Source organism: Strongylocentrotus purpuratus, unplaced genomic scaffold (assembly GCF_000002235.5).
Source record: "Strongylocentrotus purpuratus isolate Spur 01 unplaced genomic scaffold, Spur_5.0 spur5_scaffold_6, whole genome shotgun sequence".
In the NCBI taxonomy this organism is placed as follows: Eukaryota; Metazoa; Echinodermata; class Echinoidea; order Camarodonta; family Strongylocentrotidae; genus Strongylocentrotus; species Strongylocentrotus purpuratus.
The window spans coordinates 26,040,683-26,055,330 of record NW_022145612.1 but is presented as its reverse complement, the minus strand read 5'-3'; the positions used below and the strand labels follow the sequence as shown (position 1 = coordinate 26,055,330).

Here is a 14,648-nt window from a genome sequence, read left to right as displayed (position 1 = left end):
ATTTGTAGTTTGAAAGATGGAAAAATATATACACATATCTTTTTAAAAGTCTGACAACAGTTTTCTTTAAAGGTGTATATATATACAAAAGTATAATAATATAACAATAAGTTCTTACACGCTACAAGTGAAGACATATTAACAGTACATCTTCATGTATCGTATGTCCAAGAAAGCACAGTTATCAGTGGCAACATTTGATTGCGGTCAGGTTTACCCTCAAGTCTTATATACCACACGAATGCATACCCAACATGATTGGCACATTCAATGCACTGATGTTTTCTTTTACTATTGTTAACGACAATACAAATGTCAGCAATAATTCACTAACGATTTCAATTTGGCAGAACAGCTTGAACCGTTACATTGATAAGCCATAGTAAAGCAAACATAAAAATACCAATGAATTATATATAGCTGGAATGGTAGATCTCTTTCTGCTTGCATACCGTGACGTCAGCTGGTTATTGTTTTTTTCATCTGGTAATCAAAACCAGCACATTATATCCTACATTAATGTGCTGTTTCTAAAATATATGAAAATAGACAACTTTATGAACTAGTAATTCAAATTAGGCAATCCAGAAGCCACATAATCCAAATTACAATATAACATCAATTTCATCAATTGAACTAAATATATTGAAAGATATTTTTAAACCAATTTTTCAAATTAAATATAAAGCTGAAGTTGACTGATTTATCCTCCATACAAGCAAAAATTTAAAAAGAAATTAGAATATAACAAAACATAACAAAACATAACAAAACAAAACAAAATGACAAAACACATATCAATTTTTCCTTTATAGGTATGATAAGGTCTCAAAGGTTTTTTTTGTTGTAATGACAAGCAATAAAAAAAGTTATAAATTTTGCCATTCAGCAGGGGGGTCATGAACTTGTGAAATACTAGGCAGAATTCATCCAGGTGTATGTGCCCGGCATTGGACACGCTACTCTACAGCAGAACTATACTGCGACCCTTTCCTATGTTCATGACCCTTTGGGTTAGTTCTTGGTTCAATGCATGATCAATCAAATTGTGTAAATTCTGACTTCCTGTCTCCTGTTATAAATACTGCATGAATAAGCGTGACTCTAAACCATTTGTATTGTATTGGTTCTTAAATACTACTAGTGCAATGGACATGTGTTTAGGCTTATATTAAACAGGTATATACCACTAACTGCAGTAATGAGGGGTAAGAGAGTCAAGGGGAAAAAGGGAACGTTTAAAAAGGATTTTAAATAATTTCTGTTATTATAACGGAAGATGATGATTAGACCGATTCAGTTTCATACTGTTATTTCAAGAGCTTTTCTAAAAGCTACATTAGGTAGCCATGAAAAATAAAGCCATTAGAAAGAACTTTGATTCAGATACAATAAAAGCTATCACTGACGTTTTATGCCGGTACCTAAAACTACTGGTCTAATACAATACAATCACTACTTCTATCTTGGCAATCACACTCTCTGTATTGAATAGTAAGACAGAGAAATCAGACTTTTAATAAAGATTTTAAAAAACCTTTCTCATGTAAGTTTTACACCTTTGATATAAAAACAGTGTGTACCTTTAAACTGAACACATCTAAATACAGATCAACTGTTTGTTATCTCTACAATGAGGTTTAATAAGAGTAACAATTCACACGGTGCCCCTCCTATTTACAAAATAAGCCTTTATCAATTGTGGAAAATAATTCATCCAAATCAAGAGGGTTAGCAGAGCAATGCAATTACGCTTCATATCAAATGTACCGATATACTGAACTGTACATCGTAAGATTGTACTCCAATGAAAGGTAGGAAAGTTCTGTTGACACAAACATCTTTCTATGATTCCAAATGTACAACCAGTTGCATTTTTCCTTTATAAACCATTTTCCATAATCACTACAAAGTCAAAAAATACATTTTTCCTGGTCATCCTTTTTGATGTTTGCTTCAAAGAGTGTTAGAATGTATTCATATTTTTCAATATGATAAACTTACCCCCCCCCCCCTCCCCCCCCCCCCCAAAAAAAATGTAACTTTGGTTGGACAAGAGATTTGTGCTATAATTACACTTTGAGTTTGTTTGTTTGTTTTTGTTCATTGTTTTTTATTTTTGTAATAGTGCATCTGCCTAGCAGCAAACCTCTGATCACTGTATTAAAACTAACATAATATCATCTGTTGAAACCCAGGAGTGTATAAAGTCTGCATTTAAGTACATGAGTGAATACCCCTCTGGTCCTCAGAAGATGATATAAATCATGAGTAATAAAAAGTAGAACATTCACAAGAATACCAACCTGCTCTACGAGATTTCGGGAAGCAGCTTGTCTTAGACATGACTCTCCCTGATCCTAGCTTTTAATAACCAAACAGATGCAATGCAGATCAGAAAGTATGCTTTCCTCAAAGTTCACTATCCCACAATTGAAAGTTAATAGTGGATGATCACAACCGAGATAGTGGCATCATTTATCTCTTAAATCAAGTTCTGTAACCTCTTCATTGTACAAAAATAGCAGCGTAGAGCAACTTCCAGATATTGAATACAAATCTACCGTTCGTTCGTGGTAGTGAAATTAAATTAACTGGAGAGTAATGCCAGCAACTGTTTCTGAGCCACTAAAGTGTCACCACAAGGTACAAATCACATGAAGCATTCAGATGTAATGCCACACATCGTCCCGCCCAGGTCAGATGAAGCTAGGTAGTACTATTAATCCAAAAGTTCACACGATACAAAATAAACGTTCCAGAACATGATTATATATATATATATATATATGTGTGGATCTATCTGTATTATTTTAGACCTGCCTGCCTGCATAGAGCACATGTAACGCCTCAGGGGTGAAGGATAGAAAGTGACTACTGTTTAATCAGTACAACCTGTCATAGGGATCGAGACAGGAGCTAGGGCAGAGAGAAACGAGAAACAAACTTCAATCATCCCTAATAAGAGAATTGGACAATAATTGTGACAAGGTTAACGCTGGCTACGAGTCATACCCTGGGAGGAAGTACACGTCTTATACCGGTGTGATTTTCTAAGGAGGGGGGTGGGGGGGGGGGGGCAGCTACAGCAAGCACTTTGGAGCCTCAGGAGTACCTTTATAGGATGTTATTAATTTATTATTAGCATTCAGCTAACATTTATGAACAATTCTTTCTTCTCATTTTATTTATTTATTAGCCTTTAGCAAACATTTATAAACAATTTTTTTTTCTCATTTTATTTATTTATTTATTATTTCATTTATTTTTTGTTTGTTTTGTTTTTTTTGTTTTGTTTGTTTGTTTTTTTTTTTTGTTTTTGTTTTTTTGGGGTTATGCCCTTTTCATTTTAAGTTTTACCATAATATTTTTTGTTGTTTTTGTTTTGAGGCCGCCATCCTTGTCAAGCTTCGCTTATGATTGCGGTCTACTGCACTTTTCCATCAGAATAATTCGGATAATACTTTAAATTCATGATAATATGTTATGGAAATATTAAGTTTCGTATATGTACATATATTATGTTAAAAAAAACTTTTTGACATGAAGACATTATTGTTTGTATATGTTGTATTATACCTTAATACATTTATATGTTCTTTGTTATTCAGTTATATTATATTTGGAAAAATGGTTCTTTCAAACTTGGCACAGATGCCACTATGACTACAGTTGTACAAAACATGTTTTCACGATTCTAAAAAAATCTTGCTTCTTAGATGTCATGTTGTCATGTGTTTGTAGAACATATATTTGGTACAGAGTGACCTATAATTATTTTAGGAATTGAGACATGGCATTAACGGATTAGAATTGCAGAGGATTATTAATTTGAGATTAACAGTTATCTAAGACTGAGGCAGAGTTAATTTGTAACTTACTCGTGCATAGATCTCAGGTCTCAGTTAGCATGTGACGGTGAGGCTGAATTTTAGTATAGCATGGCATAACATGATCAATATTTTAAAATAAGTTTTATCTGGTCGATGTACTAGATGTGCAAGATCTCAAGATATTAAATGGAATCTGGTCTAGATGTTTTTATAGGAAAGTCATGTGCAAACAGTGCAATCACTTCATCTCATGCAATCCATATTCAAAGCTGTCTGCCTAAAATGCAATGCAGATAGCAAAAAACTAAAACAAAACAAAGCACACAAAAAAATGTAATCAAAAAATAGGAATAGCGATTCGATTCACACAAGTTCAAATGGATCACAGTCAGTCCGCAACGCCCGCGATAATTAGGCAGAATGACCAAATTTATACAGCACCCGGAAGTGCGATAAACCGTCGTATTTCGTGTCCCGCGATTTGCGAGATTTCTCGAGACTTTTGCACAGGTCAACAAACTTTATCACAGCTGCTTTGTTTTTCACTGTGCTGCGTAGCATGTAGGGGTAAGTGAATCTCCATACTTTTCTACGTATTTTGATATGAAATTTTCCTAATTTTACCGCATCTGAGTGATTGTAAATATTCATTGAAATGTGTCCATATTTTCCTTCTTTCGTAGGAGGTATTCTGACATTATCTTGCATTTAGCGTGTTCCTGACCGATATAAGAGATGTTTTTCCCCAATTCTTCGATTTTTCACATCAACAATGTTGGCAGAAGTGAAAAAGCGCAGAGTTCGATTGATGCACGGTGTATTTTATTAGCTTTTATGGCCATGAAAGTTACACATTTTTCGATTTTCAACCGGAAGTTGTGTGACGGCTACGTTAAAAACACTCATTTTTGCCGATATGGCGCGAAAAGAGTACACATGGCCGCACTTTCGTAGTCATCACCGTGACCGCGTACCGGTCCCATACATAGCCTTTTCTGTACCGATCCGGCATAAAACAAAGCCATATCTGATCTGGGGCCCTCGACTTACAATTACATCATGCACTATCCCATTAAATTAGCAAGCTTTCTTGATAATATTTATGCTTAATCCATTTTATTTTGACACGAATTTAACAGTCAACTGTGAGAGTTAAACAGTGACTCTGGCGTCTGGTCAGACTAATTTAGGCCTTTATTAGGGATTCTCAAACTTTGGTTGTGCCTTTTGTTTTGGTTCTGGTCAACTCAAACTTTACAACCAGCCATAGAAATAAGCAGCATTTCCCTTGTGCGAGTAATGTGAACAAAGCAGAATTAAAACAAAAAGTTAAACACTTAATTTTAACTTGTGCACATGCGGAAAAAAGAAGGGAAAAATTCATGAATTTGACACCTGTAATTTGTTTTCATTACAAACAATTAATTTGAATGTGAGCGGGTTTTGTCTACCATAAATGGCTAGCTACTTTGATCAGATCTTTTAAAATACCTGAACTAAGCCATTTTATATTCCTTCTTATCATTTGTCATTTGCCAGGACCGAGCATACCAAGAACAGCTTCTATCCTTGTACCATTTCGCAATGGAATCATCAAAGAGTCAACATCGGCCAAGTCTTCCAATACCAAAATTTGGAGCTACATGCAGATTGACCACTCAGCGCAGCTGTACACAGGCAGGCTAGAGCGTTGATGTGGCTCTACTTCATCTAAAAATTAGATGATGTCTGCAACCCACTGTATTTTTATGAGCACCTTTTTATTTTGACTTTTGAACTCTGCACCCTCAGTTGTGATGTTTGTTGACATTTTGCGATGCCACAGAAGTCTGGACGTATACCAATTGGTTAGGTCCAGTACCACCTTAGATGTAGATGTAGATGTTGTTGTTTTTCTGACAGATGTACTCAACCATCGAAACTTGCGGGACATAGACAACAAATCTTCTAAGACACAGACTTCACACATCAGTCTCCATTGCATTCCTGGATCAGCATTTTCTGGACTTCGCATAGGAACAAACAATCTTGAAAGGGGAGTTTGGGAGAAGGACGAGGAGGATTTTGTTCAGCTTATTCTTTCAGTAAAAGGAAAATTCATTTCAAGTGATTACATTTTGTATCTCTGATACTTCGAAGGTGGGGTTCCGGAGCTTTACATGAACAAAGCATTTATTATAAATAATAAAAAAAACTGATTGAACTGTCACCGTTATACAATTTAAAGGTGTTTTACTCTGATAATACTTTTATTCTCAGCGACACATTTCGTCGCTGTTTTCACGAAGTGACGGTAGTGAAAAAAAATTGCATTCACTTTGCGTTACGATTTTCCTCATTACCGTCACTTCGTGAAAACAAGGACGAGCAAGTAATAGTCTCAAGTTCTCAACATACATGTCAAAGTCAGTTTATAAATAAAATATGAATATTATAAAATGGAAATTTTATTCCTAGTCCTATTTCATTTATAATTTTTTATCATTAGTAGTAGTGTTAATAATATATTTTTTGTTTAACCGGCTATGGTGATAATGATGACGGTGTTTACGATGACGATGGTGATGATCATGATGATGGCTATGGTGGTGACGGTGATTATGATGATGGTGATGGCGATGGTCATGATGGCTATGGTGATAATGCTGACGGTGATTATGATGATGGCGATGATCATGATGACAATTAATGGTGATAATGCTGACTGTGATGATGGTGATGGCTATAGTGATAATGCTGACAGTGATTATGATGATGATTATGATGATGATGATCGTGATGGCTATGGTGATAATGCTGATGGTGATTGCGATGATCATGGTGATGGTGATTATGATGATGGTGATGCTAATAATGGGGATCATGATGGTGGTGATGATGATAATGATTGTGATGGCGATGATGACGTTGATGATTGTGATAATGATGTTGAAGGTGAAAATTAGAATATTATTAATTTCGTTTGCACCCTTTCAACCCACCACACATTGAAATTTATATCCGATGGTCATTACCATATAAACAGAAACAGAAAATAAATGATCAGATATATATTTTGCGGGTCACTATAAACAAAATCAAACAGAAAAGCGAATAAGGGAAAGAATTTTGTAATTATTTTATTTCTAAAAATACACATGAACTGGAGTTACTTAAATTGACAAAAGAACCATCAAATAAAATATTACCATCAAAGAAAGCCTGGGGATTACCAAAATGAATTAATGTTTAAGGCTCTTGTCATTGATTAGTCCATGGTTTACAATTTAAATAAAAACACATTTCATAACTTTTACAACTAACCGCCTGCAATAAAACCATGAAATTTATCAGCAGGGATGGGAACAATCATATTTTCATTTTTCAATCACAATGCCGATCGCATCCCCAACCCCCCCCCCCCCCCCCCCCCGAAAGTTTGTATTTTCACAAATAAACATTTGAGAAAGAAAATGTGTCTTCTTTGTTAAAATTATATCAAAGCCTGGCCAAAAATAGCATAAAGACACTTAAACACTCCCCACTGTCCCCTATTCACTCTAGAGCTGGTATTCTATAGTGTACTTGATTGTACTTGAGTACGTATCCGCATCCAACTTGTACTCTCTGTAGACTTCTATTATTAAGTAGCGCATGAGTATAATACACAATAATAAGTATCTGGGGCAATACAAAAGCCTCTACGTCCGGGGGTTACGCACCCGAGAGCAATACGTAAATATCCCTAATCACCGTCTATTCTCCGTGCGTGTTTATGTACAGCGCACGGACACAGAACATCGATAATCGACGCAAAGCTAGATATAACGTAGTATCCCCCGGTCGGCAGGTGACGTCATACTCTGATGACCCACGCATATCGGCTGTGTCACCGCTGTTGAATATGTTGGAATGAACATGGTGTTGTATTTACCGTGTTCCTGACCGATATAAAGAACTAAAACAAAGGAAACAGTGATGGTTTGAAAGTTTGTATATTTATCATCACAATGAACCAAATTACTTTTTGATGCAGTAGCGTTTTCATATATTTTTTTAATGCTGCATATCGTTAAGTTGCTGTGTTTTTTAGACTGTTTTAAATGCTCTTTTTAAAGCATGTTAACGTTAAAAAAATATCTTAATGTTTTGTAAAGATGGATTATTTGGTCCATCTTCTTTACATTGGTACATAAATGAAACAAATCTACAGAGAAACATTGATGCAATCGTAATTTTCATGTACCAATGTTTTCTGCTTAATGTCCGGTTTTACCGTACATAGCTTGCATACGACTTGTATAAATACGTGCGAATTCGCGGGCGCTGCGGACTGACTGATCACTGATGAAAAATCCATCTACAATAAAATATCAAAATTGACAAGTCAACGCAAAGCGTAGCATCCCCTCGCAGGGTACAAATGGCCTATATAAGTCAGAACAAGTTACCTCCATTGGACTATACTACTATATTACTAGGCAAGGAAGTTAACCACCTTTTCACATATATAATTAGGTGTTTTTGCATAGTTAATGAGCTATGACCTTTCACCTTTCACCTACATACTAAGAAATCAAACTTAGGCTGTACACATATTTTGATACCATGTAACTTCATATCAAATTTCATTAAAATCCGTCAAACAATACTAAAGTTATGGATCGGAAACCAGATTCGCATATTTAATGAGCTATGACCTTTGACCTACGTACTTTAAAATCTAACTTAGCCTGTATTTTGTTGATATCATGTACCTTCATATCAAATTTCATTAAAATCTGTCAAACATTACTAAAGTTATCGATCGGAAACCAGATGTGTATTATTTTGCATATTTAATGAGCTATGACCTTTGACCTACGTACTCCAAAATCGAACTTAGCCTGTATTTTGATATCATGTACCTTCATATCAAATTTCATTAAAATCCGTCAAACATTATTGAAGTAATCGATCGGAAACCAAATTTGTTACGCACGCACGCACGGTACGACGCACAGCAGCGTTTCTACATGTATATCCCCTCCAACTTCGTCGGCGAAGGGATAATAAAGATGAGTCTCACTTTTACAAGTAAATACCAAAGGGGGAATGTGTTAACAAAACTAATAACTTTCCCCTGGTATAATAAGAGTGGCATATAGGCCTCTAAAACAAGAAACTTTAGCAACATGGAAGTTTTACACTTTGTTAATAAATAGACAACCATTTCCACAGCAAGAACCTTTTGTGCATTGCCAAAATTCATTGTTGTAATTCATTCATTTCGTGGAAAGAAAACTATTGAATTTTAGACCCCTCACAAAGTTTGAAAAAGTCTCTGGTTTACATTTACAGAATTTCCAGACTGCGTATATTTTTAAATAGTTAATTAAAAATATTCTACAGATACAATAGGCAACCTTCTCCAAAGAAATGAAATACGGTACTTTACTTTTTCAATATAGGGGCAGAAAATTTGTTTGGCCTAGAAGTTGGCATTATTTAGTTCTTATGCTTTAACCAAGAACAAGCATTCCACAGTACAAACCAATGGACCATTTAAAAAGTAAACTTTCTCCATGAATGGTGAAGAGAAAACCTCTGTACTTGTCAAAGTGATCCACAGAGGACCCACTGAACACCCCTGGAGGCCCCATGACCTCAGTGACCTTAATCTTGAGGATACTGGGGTCAGCATTGGCACAAGTGTTGACCTAAAATCCCAGGTCGTACAATAAATGCAAACTTTCGCTAACAATGGCTAGTCTGTCACATCAGACCCACACTTTGAGTTTGATGTACTTTGATCCATTGTAATGGATTCATGTTAATTCCCCGTGAAATGAAAAAATACACATTTAGGTCCAATAACAATAGTGGGTTCTTGTAAAGTGCCCATGTCTGTCAGACGTGACACTCCTGGCACTCCACAATTACTTAAAATGAATAAATAATGGACTGTTACTTTTTGCACATGTAAAACAATGTAATTTGGGGGGCTCAGCGTTGGACCATGTAATGAATTTCTAGATTGTCTTACAAGTTGATATCATCTCAGAGTTGCACAATATTTGTTTGGTAAGAATATTACTGCTGCAGATATGAAAGGGTCCTTTATCGGCGATATGAAAAGACTACATTTGTAAGTCAAGGGTGAGTGATATGATGAGAGATTTATTTATTTGAGCAGAACTTATACACTTAAGAGTGATTTGAAAGAGTTCTAAAGTCTTTTTTCACACTGTATTTTTCAGAGGAATGCAGAAAATGAAAAGAATGTTTGAAGTTTTGTGCACTGTCAATTTATATGAGTGCATTGAATAACAGATTGATAGCTACATGTACATAGTTTGTCAGTAAGCTTGCACAAAGAAGCCCAATACAATATATACATACACTTAGAATGTATATTTAAAACCCAAGTTATTATGCACTACACTAAAGCAAACTGTCCCTTCTACCAAAATGCTTTATTATAAACTTTTATCAAGCTTAGTGAAAAAAATTGCCTTTAATGATCCAACAAAGGAGAGTAAAGACCATAAAATAGTTATTTTCCGTTTCTCTTGTCTTTTCTTTGGGGCTGTATTCTGTAAATCTCCAGTGCAAAGAGCAGACTTTTGTCCAACCAAATTAACCTGTAAGCTCAAATATTTGCTAACAAGTGGATTATCCAAGTGGGTCAATTATCCAACCTTGTGGACCCTCAGGTTATTCTTACCTGCCAGGTTTTGCAAATTTGACGTCACAAATGCTACAAGTTCATAGCTGGATATGCAGTGATTGGTTTGAATTGAATTTACTGATACACAGCTATTGGCTTGATACTTTTATGACAGGGCTTTAGAAAGATGTTGAACCCCTTGATTGTGTACAATAGTGGGTGACATTAATAAACTACATATCAAATACACTCAAGCTGAGCTCCATGATGTTTTAAAAGGACTACAATAAAGCTTGGCAGAATAATGTTAAACCTTGTACAGAAAACTTTGATACTCATGTAGTAACATTGACAAAACAGATACCAGACCAACAATAGAATAAACACATGTACATTACCCCAATGCCCATGAATCGGTCAATCTGGAGTCAGTTTGGCGGTGCGACCGAGGTATAAAAAATACTACCTCCACGACTCTCATTTCAATAATTGTACTTGAGTTAAGCCAGCCTGAATTCTAAGTCTCCTTATTTTATGGTTCATTAGCCCTGATTCATTTTTAGTTTATTCATTTATTATTATCATTTGCTCCGATGTTGATTCAGATGATTTAGGGAGGAGATTTTCATTCATTCATTCATGCATCCTTTGAGATATAAAATGCTGCATTTCCTCTGATTTTGTTTGTAAAACCTCTTGAATGACATGCAAGGGGTCGAAAGTCAACAATACCATCTCTACACCATTTTTCAGCTCAACAATAGCTGATTATGAAAACAACTTTTCCAATGAATCAATGCATAATGCATTTCAATCAGCATTAGCTTTTCACAAACCGCAAAGCCACGATAACTTGTTACCTCCTAAAAACAACTTTGGAAATTGCTGAGTGCTGGTTGCAGAGTTACACGTCCACTTTGATTTAAATCTTTCTTATACATTTTGTATGGATGCTTTTCTTACTACAATTTCAAGAAAGCAACTTTATATGATGTGAGTTTCAATATCGAAGCAGAAATTCCACAATGACTCAACAACAACAAAAGATACTAAATATAATATCATAAATCATTATCCACAAAGAAAAGAAACATGCTTTTCAAAGAGAAACTACATCTTGTTAATATTCAGGCCTACAGGTACTAAAGAGCGTCATAATCCTGACAGCATCCTCCCAAAATCCTACTTCCATCACAGCAATGATTCGCAATTAAAAAAAGTGACAAAGTCAAATTAAGTCCAGTCTTTAGAAGATGACCTTTATCAAAAACACGTACCTCTGATAGTGGGTAGCCTCTGCTCCTTGCCTAGTCTCAATCGCGCCCTAAATCTCTGATGGCGGCGTCTCATATACGGCACATATGCATCCATCTCCCACGGACTATATCTCTCTCTCGCTTCCTTTAGAGGAGCAATCTCTTGTTTTAATCGTAATTAGAAATATTCCTGCATCACAGCCCCCGCGCTCAGGAAACTGCGATCCGAAATGTCTCTAAGATCTTACGTTTCACAGAGATTGTTAACAGAGTGATGTGACTGTTACCAGCATAATCCCACTAAGCTGATAAGTTTTATTTCATAGCCAAGTTTAAAAACAAAATGAGAAGAGTGTGAGAAGAGAAAAGAGAGAGAGAGAGTCAAAATAGAGAATTAAGGGACATTTGAAAAGGATTCATTGATGGGAGAGTATGATATTGACTCGCCAGGTCTTAACGGCAAGATGCCATGATTTGATTATGGGAGGCCTTAAAGGAAAAGTGATTAGGAATACAGTTTGGCTTTGAGTGTGAATGAACTGATGAATGCCTATGATATCTCACATTGCATATATTTGATTCTTGGGGTAATCTAGATTACTTTAACTGCTTTCGTGTTCTCATAAATAGTGCAAAGTAAAACAATGAGTGATAGATGATAAACATCTCATGTGTCCGTTGACCTGTTCACTAAAAATAGGCCTAACACTGTTGGAACAACTTGCAAGCAACACATATAGCAAAATCATTCAGTTTTCCCCCACAAAAATATATTGTATAAATTGTCCAATGCTTCAAGTGGTCACCTTTCAGTTATTCTTTAATCATTTACGGGCATAAACGTACGACATGACTGAATTTTATTTCTAAATCAAGCAAATATTGATGCAATCATTCCCAAAAGGAAGAATTAATTACTTTACATACTAGGATGTTGATCTATCATGACAAGATAATATATAAAGCTAGGGGTTTTGGTGGATGACATGAAATACAAACAATCTATCCTGAACAAGAAAGCATTAAAATATTCATTTCAAGAAGCCTTCTTAGATTTTCTGGCAAGAAATTTGGTCGAATCTCACTTTTAATGGATTTTGCCTCTAAGTTGTCCACGTTACAGGACTTCTCACTCAATAATTCCAGGTAACACTTCATGCATCCAACCAAAAAAAATCATGAACTTGAACCAAATTGCACTTTTGACAAGCCTTTTTCTAACATGTGTTGAATACATATCAAGCTGAGCAGAGAGCAGCATGTGGGCTGAATCAAGAGCTCAATCAAGGCAGTACAAAAGTCGACCTGGTTTAAAATGGGTTGACATTCAGAGCACTCATGAACCTCCTACCCCATATAATCTTTTTATTTTAGAAGATATGAAATATGGTCTTAATTTCTATTTTTTCATTTTCCAGTGTGCAATCCTTTTGTGGAATTTTACTTTATTGTACACTTGTAAAAAGTGTTCTCTGTGAAAGTTAAATTGGGCATTTCTTATATACCAAGGAAGAAATTGGCTTCAGGGAACAGCTTCTTTTTTTTTTGGGGGGGGGGGGGGGCTGACTTTTGGACTAACATATACATGATCTCATTTGTCCAAAAAGTGTTCCACTTTACTCTTTAACAGATTGAACATCATGATGGATATGATTTCCCATGCACACAGACAGATTTAGGGTGAAGTCTGAATGATGAAATCGGATGTGTCGCATGCTTTACTCCAATCAGCTTCAAAAGCTGATCTCTCTCGCTCCCCCCCCCCCCCCCCCTCTCTCTCTCTCTCTCTCTCTCTCTCTCTTTCTGATTTTCAGGAGTAGACTCCAGATTCCCCAAAGTTTCATGATGTGCATAAGATGGTAAATGTTTGCAATTCATGACAGTTCAAGGTTGCAATTATCTGGTTTAAAATAAATATAAAAAGTATACGAAAACTATACTGACTCTGGATAAAACCTTTTCGTTAAAGCTCATGCAATATCAAAGTTTTTGTACCTTTTTGGCACAGCACTGAAACTAAAAAACTAATCACCAAAAGCTATAAATAAATGAAGAGATAATGAGTAAATTGGCTTGTGTTCTATCTTGAAATATATCCTTAGAGCTTCAAAAACAAACAGAATCATTCAAACTTCCAAGGAAATTTCAAAATGTTCTTAAAACTTGTGAAAAAAAAACAACTTTAAAGATGATGGATCTGGAATAGATGCTTCCTTGTTATATCTGTGTTGACAGCTTTTGGGGGTATTTTCACTTAAAAAGAGAACAATGTCCACGGCAATCTTACAATATGGAATCTCTTCCTGTGCGTGTTCAACAAGTTCCTATCAAACTTTCTGGCACCCATGCTAATAGAGATTTTTCAACCCACACACAATGTCAATGGTAAGATGAGTCAATGACCCAACAACTAAACGCACAGACAACCTCTATATAATATTATCTTTACCCGTCTTCCTGGTACAAACCCAAATATTATGAATTATACCGTGCTGTATAAAAGCTTCAATTACACCGATGATGATGAATAAAAACACAAAGGTTATTAAAATCACCCAAAATAAAAAATTGAGATCAATCCCATTCAAACTAAAATAGCACTAGTTGGAACAACTGGGTATAATGGTTCATCCGAAGATAAAATGAGGATCATGAAGTTAATATCTAGTAATCATAATGTCAATCACTGTATAAATAGACCGTGGAACATAAACAAAGGGTATCAGAAACCCATGTCCATGAATGTCTAGAAACAAAAGCAAACACTGTTCATGGAGACTGAAATATCACGCATGCCGAACATATACATGTATGTGTTCATGATGTGATATGGTAACCAATCATTTCATTTAATCAGCTCCTGCATTTTGGAATGCTTTTCTTTGCGCCAATTAAAGACATTGTTTTCCTTTGATCCTTCAGAGAGACCTC

General features: G+C 35.5%; 1 protein-coding gene and 1 long non-coding RNA gene across 4 annotated transcripts in view; one reads left to right on the top strand and one right to left on the bottom strand.

Annotated features, from left to right (window-relative positions):
* LOC593261 (glutamate receptor-interacting protein 2) overlaps positions 1 to 14,648 on the bottom strand; it is a 58,406-nt gene that overhangs the window by 28,339 nt on the left and 15,419 nt on the right. The window contains exon 1 of one of the 3 annotated variants that reach the window (XM_031000226.1): positions 2,307 to 2,624. The exons of the other annotated variants lie outside the window; for them this stretch is intronic. Coding sequence (XP_030856086.1) covers positions 2,307 to 2,346 — 40 coding nt within the window. The 5' untranslated portion in view covers positions 2,347 to 2,624. Of the gene's footprint in view, positions 1 to 2,306; positions 2,625 to 14,648 lie in introns of those variants that run through there. 3 annotated transcript variants of the gene reach the window in all.
* On the top strand, positions 4,215 to 6,278 carry LOC115929982. Its single transcript, XR_004066780.1, has 2 exons — positions 4,215 to 4,400; positions 5,373 to 6,278. It is a non-coding gene; the product is annotated as an uncharacterized LOC115929982 (long non-coding RNA).